Source organism: Amphiprion ocellaris, chromosome 6 (assembly GCF_022539595.1).
Source record: "Amphiprion ocellaris isolate individual 3 ecotype Okinawa chromosome 6, ASM2253959v1, whole genome shotgun sequence".
NCBI lineage: Eukaryota > Metazoa > Chordata > Actinopteri > Pomacentridae > Amphiprion > Amphiprion ocellaris.
The window spans coordinates 1,659,611-1,685,146 of record NC_072771.1 but is presented as its reverse complement, the minus strand read 5'-3'; the positions used below and the strand labels follow the sequence as shown (position 1 = coordinate 1,685,146).

At 40.5% G+C, this 25,536-nt stretch overlaps 2 protein-coding genes across 5 annotated transcripts; one reads left to right on the top strand and one right to left on the bottom strand.

The window, feature by feature from the left end:
* Positions 1-224: 224 nt before the first annotated feature.
* LOC111579820 (GTPase IMAP family member 8-like) lies at positions 225-10,881 on the top strand. 3 transcript variants are annotated; one of them, XM_055011104.1, is made up of 5 exons: positions 225-282; positions 370-449; positions 5,043-5,122; positions 6,066-6,125; positions 6,296-10,881. In XM_055011104.1, exons 3-5 carry the CDS (start codon positions 5,098-5,100, stop codon positions 8,683-8,685), a joined length of 2,475 nt encoding a protein of 824 aa, XP_054867079.1. In that variant the 5' UTR covers positions 225-282; positions 370-449; positions 5,043-5,097; the 3' UTR covers positions 8,686-10,881. The 3 variants fall into 3 exon arrangements, with proteins under 3 accessions (XP_054867079.1, XP_023143050.2, XP_023143060.2); XM_023287282.3 differs by lacking the exons at positions 225-282; positions 370-449 and adding an exon at positions 2,561-3,051; XM_023287292.3 differs by lacking the exons at positions 225-282; positions 370-449 and adding an exon at positions 3,086-3,208.
* Positions 10,882-11,638: 757 nt separating this feature from the next.
* LOC111579826 (actin, cytoplasmic-like) lies at positions 11,639-21,980 on the bottom strand. Of its 2 annotated transcripts, none has more exons than XM_023287306.2 (9): positions 21,836-21,980; positions 19,681-19,805; positions 19,467-19,595; positions 17,625-17,735; positions 17,460-17,544; positions 16,394-16,555; positions 16,114-16,305; positions 12,962-13,143; positions 11,639-12,171 (listed from the first exon to the last, which is right to left on the bottom strand). In XM_023287306.2, exons 2-9 carry the CDS (start codon positions 19,801-19,803, stop codon positions 12,028-12,030), a joined length of 1,128 nt encoding a protein of 375 aa, XP_023143074.1. In that variant the 5' UTR covers positions 19,804-19,805; positions 21,836-21,980; the 3' UTR covers positions 11,639-12,027. The 2 variants fall into 2 exon arrangements, with proteins under 2 accessions (XP_023143074.1, XP_023143080.1); XM_023287312.3 differs by having other exon boundaries at positions 19,681-19,833; positions 21,836-21,951.
* Positions 21,981-25,536: the final 3,556 nt, after the last annotated feature.

Here is a 25,536-nt window from a genome sequence, read left to right as displayed (position 1 = left end):
TTCTTCCACCAGGTTCTGCCCCAGAGTTTGTCACTGATTTCTTCCACCAAGTCCTTCCATCCAGGTCTTCCAATTATCTATGCTTTGGGATCAAAGCGATGAAAAGGATGCAGGTGTTAGATCCATGAAGGATCCAGTTCTTATGTTGTGGTTCCGCATCTCTACAGTTATTGAACATGTGATACCAGTGAGTTAAACATTAAACAGACTCTCTGATCACTGGGTTGATCCTGATTTCATTGTGGAACTGGGACTCAGAAGGAAGCAGTGACTGTTCCACAGGTGAGTTACGTTCACTTCAAACCTACAGAAATAAAAACAGCTGTGAAGTTTTGTGACTGTAAACTGATAACTGATGGTGTGTTTCAGATGTTTGATCAGATGAAGAATCGCTGCATGAACTCTGTTACCTGCAGAAACATCAGAGTGAAGAGCGACGGCCGCCTCAGGTAAGCAGGACGTCTGCTTCTGTTTTTACCTGGAACAAGAAAATACAGTGAAGTGGAAACATGTTCTGGTTTGATTTTCTCATTTCAACAACAGTCTGAGGTTTGATGGAAGAATACAATTAATGATGAGATTCATAAATGTTTGCTGCAGAGTCTAAAGGTCCTCAGTAAAGATGAATTGCAGAGATAAACTCTCATTTGATTGGAGCAGTAATAAAAACAATAAAACAGGAGTTTAATATTAACCAGGAAGCTTCTGAAGACGTTTTCAGTGTGATAATGCAGCTTCTGCTAATCATAGTTCCTGCTATATTTAAACATAATGTGTGATTAATAGAAATAGACTTTGTTTTGAAAAGCCAGAATATTTCACAGACCCTGATTGGTTCTTCTAACATCTCTGAGCTTTTACTTTGAAAGTGTGCTAGCAGTTTGTTACAGTCTACTTCCCGTTTAAAGAAAATAACAACATGCAGGAGTGACCTGGAGGGACTTTTATCTTTAAGTTTAACCCAACGGATATGTACAGATACAAAACACTGCACGGCTTGTAGATATTTGTTTGGAACCTGTTAGAACCTGTTAGAACACATTAGAATCTGCTAGAACACATTAGAATCTGTTAGAACACATTAGACCCTGTTAGAACACATTAGAACCTGTTAGAACCTGTTAGAACACATTAGAAACTGATAGAACACATTAGAATCTGCTAGAACACATTAGAATCTGTTCGAACACATTAGAACCTGATAGAACACATTAGAACCTGTTAGAACACATTAGAACCTGTTAGAATCTGTTAGAACACATTAGAATCTGTTAGAACACATTAGACCCTGTTAGAACACATTAGAACCTGTTAGAATCTGTTAGAACACATTAGAAACTGATAGAACACATTAGAACCTGATAGAACACATTAGAATCTGTTAGAACACATTAGACCCTGTTAGAACACATTAGAACCTGTTAGAACCTGTTAGAACACATTAGAAACTGATAGAACACATTAGAACCTGATAGAACACATTAGAACCTGATAGAACACATTAGAACCTGTTAGAACACATTAGACCCTGTTAGAACACATTAGAACCTGTTAGAATCTGTTAGAACACATTAGAACCTGTTAGAACACATTAGAATCTGTTAGAACACATTAGAACCTGTTAGAACCTGTTAGAACACATTAGAATCTGCTAGAACACATTAGAATCTGTTAGAACATATTAGAACCTGTTAGAATCTGTTAGAACACATTAGAACCTGTTAGAACACATTAGAATCTGTTAGAACAAATTAGAACCTGTTAGAACCTGTTAGAACACATTGAATCAAGATCTGTCACTGAATTCTTCCACCAAAATCTGCTACTGAGTTCTTCCACTGGCTTCTTCCACTGAGGTCTTCCACCCAGTTCTGCCACTGAATTCTTTCACTGATTTTTTTCTGCTGAGTACTACCACTTTTACTACCACAATTTATTTATTTATTTATTTATTCCTCTTTATATTTGCACATTAACTTCCTTATTTTTAACAGATTTATTAAAAATATATACATATATATGTATGTGTATATATATATGTATATATGTATATATGTATATATGTATATATGTATATATGTATATATATATATATATACATATATATGTATGTGTATATATATATACATATATACATATATATGTATGTATATATGTATATATGTATATATATATATATATGTATATATATATATATATATATATATATATATATATATATATATATATATGCATCCATCTTTCTCACACTATATATATATATATATATATATATATATATATATATATATGTATGTGTATATATATATGTATATATGTATATATATATGTATATATGTATATATGTATATATGTATATATATGTATATAATTGGATGCTCTTCTCCACATTTGTTTCCTTGTTTTGTTTTTTAAAGCTAACATGTTGTGGCTTCCGCAGTGACTTTCAAAGAAAAGACGAGAGTCTGGACTTCTGTTTGGTAAACTGCTTTAGAGAACATAAAGGGAACTGCAGCTTCAGCTCATGGTGCAGTTTAACTTTCTACTAGTGTAAACTGACACTTCTCAGCGGTTGACTTCCCAGATTCCCTTGCTTATCCACGAGCATCATGGGTAATGAAGTCCTAAAGTTGAACTGACTCATTACTTCTGTGAAATACTCAAATGAAGGTGTCTTCTTATTTAACTTATTAATTTCTCACATTTACTGTGTTATATGAATGATCAATAAACATAACTTTAGTAAATAAAGTCACAACACAACATGTATGAGCTGCTGAAGACCTATCTATCAATCTATCTATATCAGCAGATTTCAGCTGTTGTCTCCAGCAGGTGGTGCTCAAACACCAATTTTTGAACAATCTGTCGAGATAAAGATTCATTTTAAAATCCTGTCATTTTATTCAGACTCATCATGAACTTGTACGTTTTAAGCTAGTTTACACTTTCTCCGAAAACGTCTGAAAACAAGAAGAAAACCGCTTTAAAGTTCGGGACCGTCTTTACTTTCACTTTCGCGGCAGAGATGGCGCAGCAAAAAAAGAGCTGGTGAGTAAATATGACGTTTGTGGAGAAATGATCCGTTCAGAGCCTCAAAGTGACACTTTGAACTTGATTAGAGTCTCTTGAATCAGTCCCGTTTATCTGGACTCTGCAGGCAAACAGCAGCTGTTAGGAACCAGCGAGGAAAAGCAGGAAATAGACGGTGAGCAGAGCTGCTTTAGTCTCAACAAACGGTCCGTCTGTGACAATAATCAGAGAATAGCTGAAGAAATGATCAAGTTGTGGTTTTAATCGATGTTCTTAATATCTGCATTTAACTGCTGCTTTCGGGAAACTCTGACGTCAAACATTTCTCAGAATATAATCTGTGTTTTCATCTTTATTCTGACTGTTGCCTTATTTTTCCTTCCCTTCAGTGATCAGACAGGTTCAGTGCTTCAGTTTTAGTCTGTCTGTTGAACTGATGGATTTCTAGAAGTGGATCATGGAAATGTAGATTGTGGCAGAAAAACTTAGTGTTCTTCCAGTATTTGGCAGCAGAGCATTAGAAGGAAAAACAGAATGATTGTCCTTTTAAAGTTGCTGTTTCTGGCTTCTCACATGTGAAGATTTGTTGCTTTTCCTCGTCTTACTTTAACCCTCTGAACCTGAAGCGTGTTTCTGTTCAAATAAAACTGAATTTATCAGCCACAAACTCTAAGAACAGAAAGTATTGTTCAACTTTCTATCGGGTCTTGAACGCATCATGTGTGACGTTCAGGTCTGTTGGAAAACTCAGATCAGTCAGTGTAGCAGGAAACAGTTCATTGTGTTTCTTCAGCCTATAAAGTGGATGAAATGAATTCATAAACTTATTAAAGAGAATTAAAAAAAAAATTCTTGTTCTCAGACTTTAACTTTCTGCTCAGAGTCCAACTGAGACGAAGTTTATTCTCAACAGAAGAGGAAGCAGAGAACCTTTAGATCCTATTAAACAGCTTCACAGTGATCAGGAAAATAAATTTAGCACTAAAGTCCTGCTCACATCAGAACATCAGAATCATTGTTAGACTAATTAAATCCCACCAACAGATCTGAGTATTTGGTTTCATCATAATAAAGAAATGACTCTAAACTAAACGACAAGTTTGATCCAAACCAGGTTTGTTTCCAGCAAGTGGGTCTGACAGTGAAAAACATATTCATATTTAAAAATACACTCCCTTAGTTCTGTGTGGAAAAAAACATTTTAAACTCCAGAACTCTACTTAGATCAGACTTTCTACCAATATTTCTGTTTGTGTGGTTCAGCTTGTCAAACCCGCTCAATCAGTTCTGAAAGTTTAACAAAGTTTACTAGTTTTAATTTCTGTCATCAAGTATTTCATATTTAAGCATTCTACATATTTAGTTTTCTATTATAGTGACCGGCAGCTACATGTGGCTCAGAAAATATACCTAGTTGACTTCTAGATTTTCACTTTTTTTTATTGTGCTCAAAGATGGAACTTTTCATGGCGGCTTAATTTTTTTTTTTTCAGATTTCAACTCGTCCTTAATCAGAGATTATTTGATCTACGTGTCCGATATTACAGATTCTGAATCAACGGCATAATGAGAAATAGCAATGAAAGTTTCAGGTTTTTGTCTTTAATAGTTTGTGAAATATTGCCGTAGACTAGCTGAAACCAAACACTGTATATCACAGTAAACATCCCCATAGTGGAGCACGGCAGTGGCAGTATCATCAGCTTGTAGGGATGCTTCTCAACTTGTCCAGTATTACAGATTCTGAATCAATGATGTGATGAGAAATAACACTGAAACTTTCAGGTTTTTATCTGTAACAGTTCCAGAGATGTTGCTGTTCAAACAGCCTCGAATGTTGTTTGAACAGCAACATCTCTGGAACTATTAAAGCTGAGGCCTCACAACCAAACCTAGCTTCATCAGATTCAAAGTCTGCATCGCCTCAGTGAGTGCCGTCGGACCGTTAAGTCCTTAAACGCCGCTCATGGAGCTCCACTCTGACTTTTGAACCTTTTTGTTTGTGGCAGATTTTAGAAATCATCTGTTGGAGCTTCTTGTGGTGTTTGAAGAGCAGCGAACAGGATGGCAGCAGCTGCAGCAACATCTGGTGAGTACAGTCACATGTGGAACACTCAACCCTGCTGATGTCCACAGTTACTGTTTTAAAACACTGCCTTGTGATTTCCTGCTGCGGTGAAACAGAAAGTTTGTACCACCAGGTGGCAGCACAGCATTAAATATTCAGACTACTGCTGCAGCTGTTTTCAGGCTGGATTCATTAAACCCAACATCACACTCATCAGTCTTAATAACATCCTGTTTGACCGTAAGAGACGCTCACTGCTTCACTTTTCTGTGCTTTATTAGACAAGAAGCTTTTACTGAGACTTTTTCAAATCTGCCCTGACTGCTGCTTGTGAAACTTTTTTTTTTTTTTTTGCTGCTCTAATGTTTCCTGGTGTTCATTTTTTCTTAGTTTAACCCTCTGAGCCTAAAAACTTGCCGATGTGTTTTAAAAGTATGTAGCCTTTACATGGTGGTGGCATCATGATGCTGCCACCACCGTGCTTCACATCATGATGCTGCCACCACCGTGCTTCACATCATGATGCTGCCACCACCGTGCTTCACATCATGATGCTGCCACCACCGTGCTTCACATCATGATGCTGCCACCTCCGTGCTTCACATCATGATGCTGCCACCACCGTGCTTCACATCATGATGCTGCCACCACCGTGCTTCACATCATGATGCTGCCACCACCGTGCTTCACGTCATGATGCTGCCACCACCATGCTTCACATCATGATGCTGCCACCACCGTGCTTCACATCATGATGCTGCCACCACCATGCTTCACATCATGATGCTGCCACCACCGTGCTTCACATCATGATGCTGCCACCACCGTGCTTCACATCACATAAAAGCGAACCAATAATAGTGTTTAAGAAATGATGTAGAAGAAGAGATTGTTATTCAGGACAGTGTCCATTTAATTACAGGTGACATCTGAATGAATTAATGTTTTTGTGTATTTTCAACAGTGACTGATGCCCTGCAGCCCCTGAAGCGAAGCAGCAGCTATAACCTCCTTCCACCCAGCAGTAAGTTAAACCGGATAACAACCGTTCTGTATATTGACATCTAGAATCTCGGAAAGTAACAGAAAATGTTGTTTAACTAAAAAAAATTCTTGATTTCTTCTAAATGCTGATTTATTGTATTTATTTTGAACAGTTTAGTGGTTTTTTTTTAACTTAGTGTTTTCTTTCAGTGTCTGAGCTGTTGGTTGTTCTTCTGGGGACCAGCTGGTCTGAGAGGAGTTCTGTTGGGAACTTATTACTGGGAGAGACCAAGTTCAACTCTGAGGAAGAACCAGACTTTGTGACAGTCAGAGGACAGGTAAAGGAGAAAGAGTTAGTCCTCATCAACACTCCAGATCTGCTGAATCCAAACATCTCTGAAGACAAACTAAGAGGACATGTAGAACTCTGTGTGAGACTCTCTGATCCTGGACCTCATGTGTTCCTGCTGGTTCTACAGCCTGAAGACTTCACTGAGGAACACAAACTGAGGATCTGCAGAGTCCTGGAACTATTCAGTGATGAATCATTTGATCGATCACTGGTTCTGATATCAGCATCCAGAGAGGAGAGCTCATTTGAAAACTTCATGAACAATCCATCCTTCAGAGACCTGATCAGAGAGTGCAGATACAGATACTTGTATCAGAAGAACCTGGAACGTTCAGAGCTGCTGACACGTTTGAGCCAAATCGTAAAAGAGAACAACAGAGAAGATCTGAGCAGTGATGGATCTGAAGATGCTGGTTTAACCATGAAACCAACACCTGAGCAGATAAAACCTCCTCTGAACCTGGTCCTGTGTGGTAGAAGAGGAGCTGAGAAGACTTCAGCAGCTGAGACCATTTTAGGTCAGACAGAGCTTCATTCAGCCTCCAGCTCATCTGGTAAAACCCAGGGAGAGGTGTGTGGACGTAGGGTTTCCCTGCTGGAGCTGCCTGCCTTGTATGGAAAACCTCAGGAGGCAGTGATGGAGGAATCATTCAGGTGTATCTCCCTCTGTGATCCTGAGGGCGTCCATGCCTTCATCCTGGTCCTACCTGTGGGTCTCCTCACTGATGAAGACAAGGGAGAGTTAGAGACCATCCAGAACACATTCAGCTCTAAAGTCAGAGACTTCATCCTGATTTTGTTCACTGTGGAGTCAGATCCTACAGCTCCAGAAGTTGTTGACTTTATACAGAGCAGAGACATCCACGAGTTCTGTCAGAGCTGTGGAGGAAGATCTGTTGTTGTCAACATGAAGGACAAGCAGCAGATCCCAGAGCTGCTGGATCAAGTGGACAAGATGACAGATGAAGGATCCAGATGTTTCAGTAAGGACATGTTCACTGAGGCTCAGATGGAGAAGGTTGTAGAACTTACAGTTCAGCTGCAAAGGAGTGAGGTTGAAAATCTGAGCAGAGAAACTCTCAGGATGGTTCTGATCGGGAAGTCTGGCAGCGGGAAAAGTGCAACTGCAAACACGATTTTAGGTAAAAACCATTTTAAACCCAAAATCGCCCCGAAGCCATCGACCAAGTCCTGTGAGAAAGCAACAGGAGAACCTGATGGACGGCCAGTCGCTGTGGTCAACACTCCTGCACTGTTTGATGCAACGCTGTCTGATGATGAATTTCAGCAGGAGATTCTAAAATCCATCAGCCTCTTGCCTCCTGGACCTCATGCGTTCTTACTGGTGCTGCAGATCGGGAGCTTCATGCAGAAAGAGAAAGACTGTGTGGAGCTGATCAAGAGATGTTTTGGGAAGAAGTCACAAGATTTCATCTTCATCATTTTCACCAGAGGAGATGAGCTGGAAGATCAGCTGTTTGAGAACTACCTGAGGAACTGTCAGGGCTTTGCTAAGCTCATCCAGGACTGTGGAGGCAGATACCAGGTCTTCAACAACAAAGATCCAACAAACCGCACACAAGTCAAAAAGCTGCTCAACAACATCGACGTCATGGTGGAGAAGAACAGCGGAAGCTGCTTCACCTCTGAGATGATCGATGACACTAAGGAGTTATTAGAGATACAGCTGGAGAGAATCCAGAAAGAGAAGGAGGACGAGATGAAGAAGAAGGAGGAGAACCTCAGAAGGAAACATCAGGAAGATTTAAAAGTACTGCAGATGAAACACAGAGACCAAACTGAACAGGACAGAAAACTGAGAGAGAAGCAGCTGAAGGAGAAAGACGAATGCATCAACAGGGAGCGAGAGTTGAGGAAGAAAGAACGCGAGGAAGACGAGAAGAGACGATGGAAAGAAGAAAATCAGAAACAGGAGTGGAGAAGGAAAGTAGAAGCTGCAGAGAAAAAGCTTCAGTCAGAGAGAGAGCAGAGAGAGAACGCTGAGAAGAAGCTGGAGCTGACCAGGAGAGAAATGAAGAAAGAAATGAAGAAAGAACGAGACGCCTGGGACAAAGAAAGGAAGGAGACCTGGGAACGAATGCATCAGGAGGACCGAGAGGTTCTGGAGGAGGAGAGGACCAGACACAGGAAGCTGCAGGAAGAGTTCTACCGGAAGAGGAAGATATGGATGTATTCTTTTATTGGTTTGCTGCTGTTGTTTCTATTGTATTATGTGTTTTTGAAGTGATGCAGCAAACTGTAAAACACACACAGTATCTGACATTGACATGTTGAGTATCTGCAGCTGGTGAAGATCCTGCTTCATCCCAACAGAAGCAGCTCCAGGAACACATCAGGAACTGCAACCTCCACAGACCTTAATCTGATCAAACGTCCAGCACTAATAGGTGAATTTCCCAGAGAAAAGTGAAAGCGAGGTTTAGCAAAACTTTTCCCAGTCACAGTTCAGTCCTGACCATCTCCTGGTATGATCTTGTGCCTCTAGTGGAGTGTTGAAGGTTCTGGCTGGTGCTTTATGTGTTCCCAGGAGTCTCCGAGTGAATCAGTCCATCCTGGATGTTCAGGTTCTGCAGCTGCTGAGGGACTGAGTCGTATTCATTCTGCTGCTTCTGAATCTCTGCAGACAGATCAGTAGAATCTCACTGCTGTCTTTCTTCAGCAGTATCACCTTCAGTTTGTCCCTGTGGTTGAGGAACTTGATTATTAGCGTTCTTGGTGGTCAGTTAGCGTCCCTGTCCGGTCCGACCCGGTCCGTTCTCTCCAGAACCATTTGGCCATTGATCACCAGTATTTCTGGGATCCATTTTTTCCAAGAAGGCAGGTTTACCATCCTCAGCTTATTGACTCAGGACCTCATCTCCAGGTCCCACACCTTATCCTGCAAAGCTTTGTTGGATTTCTCCAGTTTTTTTTACTTTAGCTGTCAGTGCAGCCACCTTATTATCCACCGTTTATATCCATAGCCCGGTCTGTAACGCTCTTTCAGTCTGATATCTATTTCCTTGTTTCAGTAACGACTGCCATTATTTCATCAAGTTTAGAGAAGAACTCGGACTTCATGTCCTAATTGCCTTCAGTATGGTATCGGTGTGTTAGCTTGCTGGGCTACACTGCTAACGCTAAAGGTAGTTAGCTTTGCTTGTTTCGTCATTTTCCCTTTTTCTTTACTCGTAGCCATCGCAGAACTTAGCAGAGTAGTGCGCTGTCACTTGTTCTGCAGAGTCAGGTGATGGATGGATGGATGGATGGATGGAAGGAACGATGGATGGATGGATGGATGGATGGATGGATGGATGGATAGATAGATAGATACTTTGTTAATCCCATAGGGAAATTCAAAGTGTTTCCTCTTACCAGGGCGCCGCCATAACCAGAAGTCGATTCAGCAAAACTTGTATCATTTATCAGTAATTATGAGTCACATGACGAACCTCTGAGGATGACTGAGTTGCTGTTTCACTGATATTTGTAATGACTTTAAGCAGGCAGCATCTCAACTGAGTTGTTAAAGTTTATTAAGAAGGTGTTTTATGTCAGACCTAAATCATCTTTTATGTTAGAATTTGAAATGATCTCTTGACCACAGACCAGTGATTTTACATTTAACGTTTACAAGACGTTTGGTCTTTTCAGAGAATCCTAATTCCATCTACTAACTCCAGACTGCTGTTTGTCATCAGTATCTGTTATCTGCTTCCTTGTGCAAAGCCTCATGTACTGTATGTATATAAATATAAGGAATGGGAGTTTTTATGAAAGGTTTTAGCACTAAACTGGACATTAATATATAAAGTATTGTATTTTTAGTTAATATGTTAAAACACATACAAGCTGAGATTGATCACCAGCATCTCTAACACAATGTCTCACTGCGTTTTGTTCCTTGATTGTCATTTTTAACTGTTTGGTTCGTAAAAATTCACTACAAGCCTAAATTTGAGGCGGTTGTGATTCATTTCAAATGGAAATGTGATGCATGTTGAGTCCCACCAGCATAAAAGAGAAAAGATGAATTTACACTGGACTCAGGAGGGAAAATGTGTTTTTAAAATGATCACTTGGTGGCGCTCTCTACATAACGAACACGAGCTACTCCACCAGTAAAGTTGTGCTCTTTATTCCAGTAGTACTGCACAGTAGAAATGCTCTGTAGTACTACTGGGATAGTAGTAGTTTACAGTAAAAGATCAAACCTTAAAGTGTTGGTAAGAAAAGTAAGACTTCATCCTGTTGTAGACCTAATCTACGATCGCCAGATTTAATCCTGTTTGTTTTTATTTTATATGAATCTGTAATTACTGTGAATCTGCAAAGCAAAATGGAACAAAAAGCAAAATATTTTTCTGATGTAAAAACTGAGGAGTTCCAGTGAAGTTTAACTACTTCTGTGATGTTATACTGGATTAAATGTTTGTTCTCTGCATTTGCTTTTTACTTGTAGGATTGTTTTCAAAAGTCAAGGTTTAACCAAAAAAAACTGAATGCCTTTTTTTCATGCATTTATTCTTGAAACTGACAGCAAACATTTAAAAATACATTTTATATTATCAAAGCCTCTTTATGAAAAGCTGTCCGTCGCCTTGTTTTATGGTTTTGCTCCGTTTGATTTAGTAGAAAGTGACTCGAAGGCCTGCAGTGAAACTAAATAAACTGGGTCCATTTTCTTTTGTGTCATGTTTCCCCCCCACTGTTTAAGATGGGAAAAAAACTAAATAAGAACCCTTTTTTGCCAATTTAAAGCAGAAAAGAAATTAAATCCAACACCAGCAATTTTCCAGCTAATCTTTGAGTTTCATGTTAATAGAAGTGAACATTGGTTTTCTTCCTTTTCTGATGCAGCAGGGAAACTGATTCGTAGTTGTAGTTGTGCTGCGTTTTGAGCAGCATCAGAAGCAAATGTCAGTTTTATCAAACCAGTTAACACAAAGAAAGCCTGATGAGGTTGAACTTGATCCTGGCTGTCACCTTTGATTTTTAGTCCACCTTTACAATAAAAAAAAAAAAAAAAAAAAACAGATCTAAGTGTTTAAACCAGCCTGAAACTAAAACTAAAGGGCAACATGCTCCTCTGACCACAGTAGAAAAGCAGTGAATAATTATCTTCATGTAAACCTTTAATATTTGCACCTGTAGTGGTAGAAAACACTGACTGGAGCAGCAAATGACGACAGGAGAGCAGCTGTAAACAAACGTTGGCATTTTATTGGAAGTACAAACACTGCGCAGTTTATTCATAGAGGCTCGACTGTAACAGTGAAATGGAGGAAAGCAGAGTTTGTTCATGTAAACAGTGATTTAATGCTTTTTAAGAGGTGCATGAGGACGGCTTGGCCTTCTGTGGAGTCTCTGCAGGGTTGGTGTGAAGGTGGACAGCTGACGGATGACATGGGCCTCCAACGATCCGGCTGAACTCTGCAGCCTCCCCTCAGTAAAGCCAGATGGAGGATCTGCTGAGCTGAAAGTCTAAAACACAAAGTGCTGCCTGATGCACCTTTGAGTCCAAACCAGACACATTTCTAGTTGGGTGGAGGAGTTGAGAAGCATGTTTGACTTGAGGAGGAAGGCGAGTTTAGAAGCACTTGCGGTGGACGATGGAGGGGCCGGACTCATCGTACTCCTGCTTGCTGATCCACATCTGCTGGAAGGTGGACAGGGAGGCCAGGATGGAGCCGCCGATCCAGACGGAGTACTTCCTCTCTGGGGGAGCGATGATCTGGAGGGAAGGAGGAAGAACAAGCTTAGAAGATCTGAGCAGCAAATACAGCAGGACGGGTTTATTTTATTCTGAGTGAAGAGGCTGAAGACTGTAGCGTCAAGAGTTCAGTTTTTTTTACTTTCTGGTTAGAAAGATGCTGGAGAACATAGAGTTGGAGTCAGGAAAAGAAAATGTGCCTGTCTGGCTACACTACTGTTGAAAAGTTTGGGGTCATCCAGATAATTTCATGTTTTCCATGAAAACTCACACTTTTATTCATGTGCTAACATAACTGCACAAGGGTTTTCTAATCATCAATTAGCCTTTCAACACCATTAGCTAACACAATGTATGGCTGCTGGAAATGTTCCTCTGTACCTCTATGGAGATATTCCATTAAAAATCAGCTGTTTCCAGCTACAATAGTCATTTACCACATTAACAATGTCTACACTGGATTTATCATTCATTTAATGTTATCTTCATTGGAAAAAAAAATGCTTTTCTTTCAAAAATGAAGACATTTCTAAGTGACTCCAAACTTTTAAACGGTAGTGTAACTCAGTAGATCTAACACCAGCAAGGATCCGGTCAGGAGAAAAACACCTGGATCAGAGCCATAAAAAGCCATGAGCTTTTCATAAGTTGTGTGTAAAAACTCAGGTACAACTACTTCATACGGATACTTGACACCACGAATGCGATTATGATCTAAACCAGATCAGATTCCCAGAAAAGTGACGGCAGCAGAATCTACGTGAACCAAGCCAGGCTGATGGTAGATCCACCGCTGCAGACGGTGCTGTACCTTGATTTTCATGGTGGGCGGGGCCAGGCCGGTGATCTCCTTCTGCATGCGGTCGGCGATGCCCGGGTACATGGTGGTGCCTCCGGACAGCACGGTGTTGGCGTACAGGTCCTTACGGATGTCCACGTCACACTTCATGATGCTGTTGTAGGTCGTCTCGTGGACGCCGGCAGACTCCATTCCTGAGCAGGACAAGAGTTCAGGTCAACTTTAACACTCGTTTACATCTCAAAGACCTGTTGGTCCGACCCTCTACCACCACCGCTGAGATCACCGACGTCCACGCTCCAATGTAAGCTCAGTTTTAGTGGTTGGAGTGAGCCCCTTTCATGGAGCCAGTTGGTGACAAATGGGGCTCATCTGGGATATTTAAACCCGTTATGTTTAAAAGTTAAAGCTGGTCTTGGTGCAACATGCACCTTAATGTGATTTTAGAATTTATCGTGGCCAAGACTTTAGGGAGTAATGCGCAAATGAAAACACAATTATGACCATCTGGAGTTTTAAAAGACTCCATCCTGATTATCTGCTTTTCTGAGGATGGTGTCAGTGGTTCATGTTTAAAAGAAATCATTAAAATCAGGGAAAACTTCTAAAGACCAAAAATTATTTAAAAGATTTGAGAAGAAGAAATAAGAAGATTTGTCACCTCTCCCACTTCACTTGATCCCCCCTCTCCTCCACCAAACCCTCTGAACTTTCCCCCCCTGGCCCACTTCTCGCCCGTTTCCCCCCTGGACCTGCCCAAATTCATCACTGGAACTAAAAACTCCACATCCTGCCTGGACCCCATCCCCACTGACCTCCTCAAAAACTGCCTCCCTGTTATCTCCCCCCTCATCTCTAACATCATCAACACTTCCCTCAGTACTGGCTGTGTCCCCTCACCCCTCAAGCTCGCCTCTGTCTCCCCCATCCTCAAAAAACCTGGTTTGGATCCAACCTCCCCTCACAACTTCCGGCCCATCTCCAACCTCCCCTTCATATCCAAAACATTAGAACGTGTCGTCGCTGCCCAGTTGAAAACTCATCTCACCTCCAACAACCTGTATGAAACCTTTCAATCCGGATTCCGCTCTCATCACAGCACTGAAACTGCTCTCCTCAAGGTCACCAACGATCTCCTCCTCTCCTCAGACTCTGGACAAGTCACCATCCTCATTCTTCTCGACCTCTCTGCAGCATTTGACACAATCAATCACTCCATCCTCCTGTCCCGCCTTCAATCCTCCATTAACATCACCGGCACCGCCCTCACCTGGTTCACATCATATGTCACTAATCGACAACAATTCATCAAGGTCAACAACTGCACATCCCCCACCGCCCCCCTGTCCCATGGTGTCCCTCAAGGATCAGTCCTTGGCCCCCTCCTCTTTATCCTGTACCTCCTCCCCCTCGGCAACATCATCCGCCGCCACAACCTACACTTCCATTGCTACGCCGACGATATCCAACTCTACATCTCCACCAACACCACCGCCACCACCACCCTCTCCTCTCTCTCCAGCTGCCTGGCCGACATTAAATCCTGGATGAGGAAAAATTTTCTCCTGCTAAACTGCGACAAGACTGATCTCATCTTTATTGGACCTAAATCACTCACACCATTTCCCCACTCCCCCATTACCACTGATAACACCACCCTATCTCCTTCTGCTCACATCCGCAACCTCGGTGTGATATTTGACAGCAACCTCACTTTTGAACCCCACATTAATCAGATCACCAAAACTGCCTATTTCCATCTCCGCAACATCGCCCGTCTCCGCCCCTTCCTCTCCTTCTCAGCCGCTGAAACCCTCATTCATGCCTTCGTCACTTCCCGCCTTGACTACTGCAATAGCATTCTCTTCGGCTCCACCTCCAAAGTTCTCAATAAACTTCAACTCATTCAAAACTCTGCTGCCCGACTCCTCACCCGAACCTGTTCTCACGACCATATCACCCCCGTCCTGCAGAACCTCCATTGGCTCCCCATTTCACACCGCATCCAGTACAAACTGCTTCTCCTCACCTTCAAGTCCATCCATAATCTTGCCCCCTCTCACCTTACCGATTTGCTTCTCCCCTACACCCCCCCCAGGAATCTCCGTTCCTCCCACACAAACCTCCTTTCCATCCCGCACAGGACCAGCCGGCGACATTGGGGGGACAGAGCCTTCGCCATTGCCGCCCCCACACTCTGGAACTCACTCCCCCATGCCCTCCGTGACTGCACCAACCTCACCACATTTAAATCCCTTTTAAAGACTCACCTTTTTAGATCTGCTTTCCTTAAGTGATTCTGTATTTTATCTTGAACTTGTTTTACTATCTACTGATTTTAATTAACTGTTTTGTTTTATCTTATTGTATTTTATGTACAGCGTCTTTGAGTTTTTGGAAAAGCGCTTTATACAAGACAAGGAAACCAATCGGACGACAGAAATGGCTGCCTCTACAGCCAGTCAGGTCTTTCTCTCACTTCCCAAAGTCATCCATCCAGAACTCCAGTTCAGAAAATCAGGATCTCATGCTTGGAAGATGAGAAGATGGGAATGCTGTTCCAAACACCGTAGGGTTGGGGTTTCCACTGTGGAAAAGGACACGACTTGTAGGGTGCAATGGGGAAATAATAATAATGTGGGGTCTTAGCAATATAAAACAGTGTGATAAAGTTGCATTTCTCTTATTTTTGTCAGGTTTTAATCCTAAATTTTCCGTTTACTCTGGTAGGTTAACACCATAAACACCACTGCAGGGTCTTACTGAGGCAATTCATGTTTAAAATCATTTAATTAAACTGATCAAAAATCCACCAACTGATGAGACAGAGGGACGTTTACGCATGTTTGAAGACAGACTACAGATTAGATGTACTACTTGGTTTATGGGCAGTTCATGTTGGCAAGCAGAGAGCAATGCGGTTGTTTAGCAACGGGGCACCATGACAGAGACTTCTGAGACGGTTTATGGTTTCTGACCAGAACTCACATTTAAGACGATGATCCGGGATCTGCTAGAACAGTGTTTTTATCTCAGCTCATTTAACTTACAGCCTGCGTCACATGTTCTGGCTAAAACATCACCAGAACTTTAGTGCTTGAAAGAAAGCTCTTTTAAATCTGAATCCATAGTTTAACCCCACAACACCTGAACCCCTTACAAACCGAGGAAGGAGGGCTGGAAGAGCGCCTCGGGGCAGCGGAACCTCTCGTTGCCGATGGTGATGACTTGTCCGTCAGGAAGCTCGTAGCTCTTCTCCAGAGTGGAGGACGACGCTGCTGTCTGCATCTCCTGCTCGAAGTCCAGGGCAACGTAGCACAGCTTCTCCTTGATGTCGCGCACGATCTCACGCTCGGCTGGAGGGTTCAACAGGAGAAAAACATTCAGACGGACACAGAGGAACTCGTCTTATCTGAGGTTCTCCTGACTGTCAGCAGAACGTACCGGTGGTGGTGAAGCTGTAGCCTCTCTCAGTGAGGATCTTCATCAGGTAGTCGGTCAGGTCTCTGCCGGCCAGGTCCAGACGGAGGATGGCGTGAGGCAGAGCGTAGCCCTCGTAGATGGGCACAGTGTGGCTCACACCGTCTCCAGAGTCCATCACGATACCTGGAGGACAGAAGACGTTAAACCTTCAAGCTTTAAGGCTGCGACTCCAACCGCTGCAGAATCCAGCTGCTTTGGTTTTTTACCGTCTCTGCTGCTGCCTTTAAACTGCTGATCATTGCGTTCATAATAAAAGCACATATCAACCCTCTGAACTCCAAGCTGGGGGGTTTTTTTAGATCATTTTTCCTCACTGTGGAGCTGAATATTGTTTAGAGACTGAAAATAACAGCAAATCTGCAGAATTATCTTTAGCTTAGCTGATTTAAATACAGTTAAAAAAAAAAAAAAAAGTAAAAAAAAAAATAAAATAAGTTTTATCTAAAAATACTGAATTTTAATGTGACATTTACAGCTTGGGCCCTGTTTTTAATTTTGTGATTTTACTTTATCTGTAATTAAACAAAATCAGGAAAATCTAAAATATTTTATAAAGTTGGCTTAGCTGATTTTATTTTTGCGTCAATTTAAATACAGTAAAAAAAATAATTTAGATATGTAACAATATTGAATTTTAATGTGACATTTACAGTTTTTTGTTCCTTTTGCGATCTGGTTTTTCCAGTTAAAATGTAAATTTACACTTTTTATTTTCTATACGTGAAAAAAAATGGGAAATTCTCTAAAATAACACTGAAAAGATCATGATTTTAAAATGATTTTTAAAAAATGTATCCATTCGTCCTTTGAGGAAATCTGTTCCATCAGATATTTTCTCGTCCGTTTATTTCCACATTTAATCGACATTGATCTGGTTCTTCCTTATATCGTTAGTCAAGTAATTTGGAATTTTGAGAGGAAACATCTGAATTCTCAGCTTCTTAAATGTGAATATTTCCTGGTTTATTTCCTCCTCTGACAGTAGTTCTGGTCTCCCCTGAATCTGATCTTCTAATGATCTTCTCACCTGTGGTTCTACCGGAGGCGTACAGCGACAGCACAGCCTGGATGGCCACGTACATGGCAGGACAGTTGAAGGTCTCGAACATGATCTGGACCGGAGGAAGTGAAGCCGTTAGGTTACCGACAGGACAACGACAGGAAGATGACGAAGCCTCGTCTGCAGACTCACCTGGGTCATCTTCTCCCGGTTGGCTTTGGGGTTGAGAGGAGCTTCGGTCAGCAGGACTGGATGTTCCTCAGGAGCCACACGGAGCTCGTTGTAGAAGGTGTGATGCCAGATCTGCACCGAACACAACAAGAACCCAGTCACATTTACAGGAAGAGAGAAACCATCATTGCATCGTCCAGATCAGAGCCTCCTACCTGACCTCAGTCAGCTGGTTTTTATTTACAATAATTTCATTGTATCTTTAAGTTTCCACCGTCTTTAGATAGAATTAATCAAAAATTGGTGAAAGTTACTTAAAAAACCTGTTCCAAATTCCATGAAAATCATCAAAAAAAAAAAAAAAAAATCACAAACTACCAAATTTAATCAATATTGGTCAAAATAACATGGAAATCTAAAATTACTTTAAAATCTTCTTTAAAAAATAACTTTAAAAAAACTGTCCAAAAGTTCTTAAAAACTTCTTCAAATGTGTACGAAACTAGTCAAACTTTGTCCAGTTAGACTCAACATTTGTTCAAAAATCGTACAAAAATCCGTCAAAATGAAAGAAAAGTCGTCGAACTAGTTCTAGTTGCTATAACTAGTTTTGACCAACCACCTCCCAAAATGCCGATATGAACCTTAACGTTTACCCAGAAGCCACTTTTTAAAGTTTTCTCTGGTGAATGATCAGAAACCAGAAACACATCCAGGGAACCAATGATTGTTTCTGTGATTCTCTGTCATAAAAACTGAAGTGAGCTTTTGTTGCAATTTCACCTGTGTTGTGGTGATTTTGGGTGTTTTTCCTGGCATATTTCAACCTTTCGAGGTTCTTTTGACTCTTTTTGGGGTGATTTGTTCCTTTTCGTGGTAAATATGACTGTTTTTGTTGTCATTTTGCATGTTTTTTTGTGCCAAATATGTTATTGTTGCAATTTCACCCATTTTGTGGTAGTTTTGTTCCTTTTCATGGTAAATGTGACCATTTTTATGCTTATTTTCCTTGTCTTTGCTGTAATATTTGAATGTTTCAGGGTAATTTTGCACATTTGAGAATTTTTTGTCAAGGACCTGGAGCTCTGAAAATATTCACAGTATGAAGGTAGAACTGTGATCATTAAATGATTTTGGACTTTTTGTCATTTTTGTTCATTTTTTACTAATTAAAGACAGGTTTCGAATCGTTTCGGAAAGGTTTGTGTCATTTTGGTCAAATTTGAGTAATTTAGGGAAAATTTTGAAGGATTTTAGATTGATTTCAGCTGTTTCTTACAACTTTCTAGTCCTTCTGGACCCACCTCTATGGACTTCAAGGACCTGGAATGTTCCAAGTGAGACTAAACTTGAAGACTGAAAGCAGGAAAGGAGAACGTCCCCTGTAGAAAGTTCTAGAGTAGACCTACCGACACCTGGAGAAAGTTCTAGAGTAGGGTCTACTCTATAACTTTCTCCAGTTTTCAGTAGGTCTACTCTAGAACTTTCTCCAGTTATCAGTAGGTCTACTCTAGAACTTTCTCCAGTTATCAGTAGGTCTACTCTAGAACTTTCTCCAGTTGTAGGTAGGTCTACTCTAGAACTTTCTCCAGTTATCAATAGGTCTACTCTAGAACTTTCTCCAGTTATCAATAGGTCTACTCTAGAACTTTCTCCAGTTGTAGGTAGATCTACTCTAGAACTTTCTCCAGTTGTCAGTACGTCTACTCTAGAACTTTCTCCAGGGGACGTTCTCCTCTATGGACTTCAAGGAACTGGAACTCTGGAAATATTCCCAGTGTGAAGGTAGAACTCTGATCATTAATAAAGTTAGTAGAGATGAAGAACCAGATGTTCTGAGGAGAAAACTGTTCACTTTCTGACCTTCTCCATGTCGTCCCAGTTGGTGACGATGCCGTGCTCGATGGGGTACTTGAGGGTCAGGATGCCCCTCTTGCTCTGGGCCTCGTCCCCCACGTAGCTGTCCTTCTGGCCCATGCCGACCATCACGCCCTGCGGAGAAACAGACCTTCAGCCACCAACCCTCAGCACAGCTTCAGAGGACAGGGGAGGTTCTGGTTCTGGTTCTGGTTCCTACCTGGTGCCGGGGTCGGCCCACGATGGAGGGGAACACGGCTCGGGGGGCGTCGTCTCCGGCGAACCCGGCTTTGCACATGCCGGAGCCGTTATCAACGACCAGGGCAGCAACATCGTCCTCCATGTCTGGAAGGAAACGTTCAACGTCAGTCTTCTGCTCCAACGTCAACAGCAATGATTTAAAAACAAACACACCGGAAAATTAAACATTTCATCTGACCAAAAAAAAAAATAAATTTTTTTTAAAAAAATACATATTTTTTAAAAAATCTGGAAAATTAAATATTTAATATGCCAAAAAAATAAAATAAATAAACATAACAAAAAATAAATTGAAAAGTTAGTTAAAAGAATAAAAAAAGGAAAATCTGGCATCAGGAAAAATGCCTCTGTAGAACCTGAAAATATCAGCACATTCGTCAGATTAAATATTTAATCTGCAAAATAAATAAAATGAAATAAAATAAATATATTTGGCTGATTTGGTGCCAGAACAAATGCACAACAGAAACAGTAGAAACTGAAAATAACAGCAAATCTGTAAAATTAAATATTTATTCAGCAAAAAGCCATTTTTTTAAACAAATGCAACTAAAATTGTGAAATTTTCTTCAGAAACCAAGTATAAAACCAAATCTGTAAAATAATTATTATTTTTAAATTTAATAATTTGGATATGTGCTTTTAAACAGTCAATATGCAAATTAACATTTTGTAATTTTACTTGATATCATCTGGATTTTAAAAAAAAAACAAAACAAAACCGGAAAATCCTAAAATATAGATTAAATAAAATTATATTTTCCCCTCTTTATTCATCACCTTTCTTTGAAATAATGCCAAATATCTGCAGAATGATATTTTTTAAAATAATAATTTAGATACATAAAATGCAGAATTTTATTTGACATTTATAGTTTATTTTTTAAAATTTTGTGATTTTACTTGATATTATCTGTAATGAATCAAAACTGTGAAAATCTGTAAAATCTATACGAAATAAAAACAGTAAATAAAGGCTCCTTTTATGGTCAAATCAGCATTTATTAGAACAATTATTTTATTGTGGACATTATTTTTGGGTTTCGGGTCAGTTTTATGCAGTTAAAATGTAAATTTAGTCTTTTTCTGTGATTTCATTATTTATTTTCTGTAATTTAACAAAAGGCTAAAATACTCAGCTGTTCAAAAAATTAGAATTAAAACTGTTTTATTTATTCATTCATTTTTTAAAGAAATCTTGTTCCCTTGTCGGTTTATTTCCTCCAACTGGCTGCTCCAGCATCAGGTTTGTCCACATATTTAAACCACTAAGTCCATCTGGTTTTTGTTCTACTGACTTTATCTCTTTTTATTTTACTATTTGCAGAACGTATTTAATGTTTTTTCTGTTTTTGTTTCCTCATAATCAGCTGCACCATTTCAAAGGGTTGAAATTTGCAGAAATTGAATCTTTAAATTCAATAATTGCATCAAAAAAAAAAAGTTTAAATCATAAAAGCTGAGTTTGGATTTAAAACGACTCATTGTGAATCATTTAAATTCCTTTATTTCTGCTTTAGGAGCTGGAATCTTCCGTCCTCATCGGCCACACCCTTTAAAACTCTCCAGTTCGTTCAGCTTCTCTCAGTCTATTTTCTTTCTGGTTTTTGGTCTTTGGGGCGTCGCTGCCTGGAACTGTCCAACCTGATAAACTTCTCTTCTGACCTTTTGAGTCGAGACGAGTCCGGATTTACCAACAAGTTGAGGCAGGAAGAGAAGAACTGAAACTATGGAGTCGTTAAGCAACAACTTCTGGCTGCACCTTTTTAGTCTCAGCAGCTGGAATCTGTGATTAAATCGGGTTTAATTCTGGAGCAGCAGCACAAACTTGACCAGAAACACAGAAGCTGAATCCTGATAACATTTAGATTACAGATTATTTCTGCAGTTTGTTACAGTAAAGACTCACTTTAGAGACTCTGGATTAAACTTTACTTCATCCAGATGTTTCTGTAGTTTGGTTTCAGCTATAAACTTCCTTTAAAAAGTGTCTTTAAGTTGTGGTGAAAAGACGTTTTCAGGCTTCATTGAGTGGTCTAGGATCAGCTACCTGCTCCAGAAACACACCTGTGCTGCTGCTGGCTTCAGTAAACAGACAAACCGCAGCTTCTTACCTGTGCAGGTGAGTCTCAGGTGCGTCTGTCGGTCAGGTGTGGTCCGTGCTTCCGCCCAGCTGTGCAGCCGGAGCTGCAGCCCAGCCGGTTTTATCTGCTCTGGTGGGACAGCTGCTGTTGTCCATAAAAGGCAACGTTCTCACAGCGGGCACTCTGATTGGTCCAGGTGAGCAGGCGCCTCCAGGTTGGCTCAGCTCGCGTCCTGATTGGCTGCAGCAGGTATCTGTCAGACTGCGCCTGAGGGCTTTTCTGTTTTTTACCTGTTTTACCTGAACAGGTCGGCTGGAGACAGAAGGCTTCGATTAAAATGTGCTGCTGGAAAAGCAACCAGGAAATGAATGAATTAAGAAATGAAGTCAACAGAAAAACACCTACGAGGAGACAGAACGACAAAATCCAGACACGAAATGACAAAAATGATACGATAAACAGCACAGAACGACAAAATCCAGACACGAAATGACAAAAATGATACGATAAACAGCACAGAACGACAAAATCCAGACACGAAATGACAAAAATGATACGATAAACAGCACAGAACGACAAAATCCAGACACGAAATGACAAAAATGATACGATAAACAGCACAGAACGACAAAATCCAGACACGAAATGACAAAAATGATACGATAAACAGCACAGAACGACAAAATCCAGACACGAAATGACAAAAATGATACGATAAACAGCACAGAACGACAAAATCCAGACACGAAATGACAAAAATGATACGATAAACAGCACAGAACGACAAAATCCAGACACGAAATGACAAAAATGATACGATAAACAGCACAGAACGACAAAATCCAGACACGAAATGACAAAAATGATACGATAAACAGCACAGAACGACAAAATCCAGACACGAAATGACAAAAATGATACGATAAACAACACAGAACGACAAAATCCAGACACGAAATGACAAAAATGATACGATAAACAACACAGAACGACAAAATCCAGACACGAAATGACAAAAATGATACGATAAACAGCACAGCACGACAAAATCCAGACACAAAATGACAAAAATGATACGATAAACAGCACAGCACGACAAAATCCAGACACAAAATGACAAAAAAAAATAGAAAATGAGACACCAAACAACAAAAATATGACAAAATGACCCAAAGTAGACACAAAATGACAATAGCAAGACACAAATTGACAAAAACAAGACAATAAATGACACATGACAAAAATCATGTACAAAAGGACAAAGAACTACACAAATGAGACACAAAACAAATAAAAAAAGAAAAAATGGCACAAAACAGCAAAACTCAGGATAAAATGACTGAAGTTTGACAGAAAATTAATCAAATCCTCTGATTCCAGCTCTAAGATCTGAACCTTCCCTCCATAAATCTAATATTGTTCACATCCACATCTGACTTCTGGTGAATTTATCTCCAACCAACAAACTGCACTCAGATTTTATTTAAATTAATCAGTGATTGGAAGCATAGATCTGGTGCAGAAGTTCAAATGAAGTTTCTGTACGTTGTTTAACAGGAACTGTTGTCTGGAACATGAATCTCTTTGTCTTAATTAAATCAACAGGAAAGTTTTTGGGAACTTTTATTTATTTTGAACTGAAGTTGTGAATTTGAACCAACGATATTTCAGTAAGTTCATAAAATAAAATGATTTTTATCCACTAGTTGGATCAGCCGAAAGTCACTAATTTATTATAATCTTTATATATCAAACGTAAAATCAAAGATGAAAATCAAAGCGACTGAATCAGCAGAATAAATGCAGCAGGTTGCTGGAGATCCATTCAGCACGTAATGGTGAAACATGTTTCTATGGCTGATGAGTAGAGAGGAAAGTCTGGAGATAGAAAAACATCTACTGGATGAGGAGATAAACTGACAAAATAGAGACGCTGAAAAACTAAACAAATGAGACACAAAACAAAACCAAAAAAACAGGACAAAGTGACAGAAATTAGACAGAAAAGGACCCAGATTCACATAAACAAGATAAAAACAACACAAAAGGTCAAGGAAACCAGAGGCTAACCTGAGACCAAGCCTTGTCCCTATCAGAACAAGGCTTGGTCTAATAGCTGGAAACCTGAAGTTGACGCCTCCAGTGATTCCAGTGATTAGACGAAGCCTTAAATAGCTGGAAACATTGTTGGAAGGCTTGGTCTAACAGCTGAAACCCTTCGGCAAATGGTTGCTTTTACAGCTGAAAACCTGGTCTGGGGCTTGGTCTAACACCTGGAGTTCAGACTTGGTTTCAGAGCATCATCACCTGGATCTGAGGCTCAGACTAATAGCTGGAACTCCAGGGCTAGAAATTGGTCTAAACCCTGGAAACCTGGGACTAAGGCTTGGTCTAATAGCTGGATTAGTAGCAGATGAACACTGAGGCTGAAGATCTGAACCAGTTCTGTTTTATTTCTGATTTTCAGCCTCGGCTAAAGGACTCGGACTCTAAATCTGCTGCTCTGACACCAGGAATGAGTCCCAGCCGAGGCCTGGTTCAGCCTCAGGGGCCCCCAGGAGCCTCCTCTGGTCCTTCTGACCTGCTCAGACCTGCAGACTGAGAGCTGCAATCATGGACTGAGCTCCTCTGTACTTTAACCAACCTGAGGAGCAATTTTAACGTCTAAATGTCCAGTTTAAAGAGAACTCGACCTTTCTGGTCGTTACTCTCCAACCTGCTGCTTCCTGCTTCCTGTCTCACAAGAAGTCCAGATCACAGCAGTCGGTGTGAGTCCTCCGGTCGATTCAGTTCAACATGTAAATAACAACAAATACACACAGAAATCACCAGGAAAGGTGCAGATGAATGATAATAGATGCAAAATGAAAACATCTGGGCGTAAAACAACTCAGAAGACTCAGAAAGATCAAAACAACTTTTTAAAAAATGTTTAAAGAGCACAGACACAACATGGCCACAAAGACAAAAATATCAGCAGAAAAGATGCAAACAAATAAAGAAGATGTAAAATGAACACACGTGGGACTTGGTCTAATAGCTGGAAACAGGAGGCTAAGGTCTGATCTAATAGCTGGAAACAGGAGGTTAAGGCTTGGTCTAATAGCTGGAAACAGGAGGCTAAGGCTTGGTCTAATAGCAGGAAACAGGAGGCTAAGGTTTGGTCTAATAGCTGGAAACAGGAGGCTAAGGTTTGGTGTAATAACTGAAAAGTTAAACAAGTTGTTGTATGTCAAACATTTCCTGAAAATAAACGATGCCCAAACACAGGTTACCAACCATTAGACTAAGCCCTGGACCAGGTTTTCAGCTCCTAGTCCAGCTGTTAGACCAAGCCGAATCAAATTTCCAGCTTTTTAAACAAGCTTTTGCTGGAAGTTTCCTGAGAATAAACAAAGCCTTAGACATAGGTTTCCAGACATTAAACCAAGCCTTTACACCGGGTTTCCAGCTACGAGAGCAAGCATTTGCTGAAGGTTTTCAGCTGTTAGCCCAAGCCGTAGACCCAAGTTTTCAGCCTGCAGTCCAGCGATTAAACCAGTCCCTAATGTCAGGTTCCCAGCTTTTAAACCAAGCATTTGCTGAAGGTTTTCAGTTATTAGACCAAAGTTTAACCTCAGGTGTTGTCAGCCTGAGTGCCAAGTTTTCCAGCTATTAGACCAAGCCTTACGCCCAGGTTTCCAGCTATGAGGGCAAGTCTTAACACAAGGCTCTTTGCTGATGTTTTTTGA

What these genes read in the sequence shown, in the direction of transcription:
- LOC111579820 (XM_055011104.1), top strand. Translation starts at nt 5,098, where the DNA reads ATGGCAGCAGCTGCAGCAACATCTG. An exon ending in AGCAGCTGCAGCAACATCTG is followed by an intron (nt 5,123 to 6,065) that starts GTGAGTACAGTC and finishes TATTTTCAACAG; the next exon opens with TGACTGATGCCCTGCAGCCC. An exon ending in TAACCTCCTTCCACCCAGCA is followed by an intron (nt 6,126 to 6,295) that starts GTAAGTTAAACC and finishes GTTTTCTTTCAG; the next exon opens with TGTCTGAGCTGTTGGTTGTT.
- LOC111579826 (XM_023287306.2), bottom strand. Translation starts at nt 19,803, where the DNA reads ATGGAGGACGATGTTGCTGCCCTGGTCGTTGATAACGGCTCCGGCATG. An exon ending in ACTGGGACGACATGGAGAAG is followed by an intron (nt 17,736 to 19,466) that starts GTCAGAAAGTGA and finishes TGTTCGGTGCAG; the next exon opens with ATCTGGCATCACACCTTCTA. An exon ending in CGCCTCCGGTAGAACCACAG is followed by an intron (nt 16,556 to 17,459) that starts GTGAGAAGATCA and finishes TCTGTCCTCCAG; the next exon opens with GTATCGTGATGGACTCTGGA.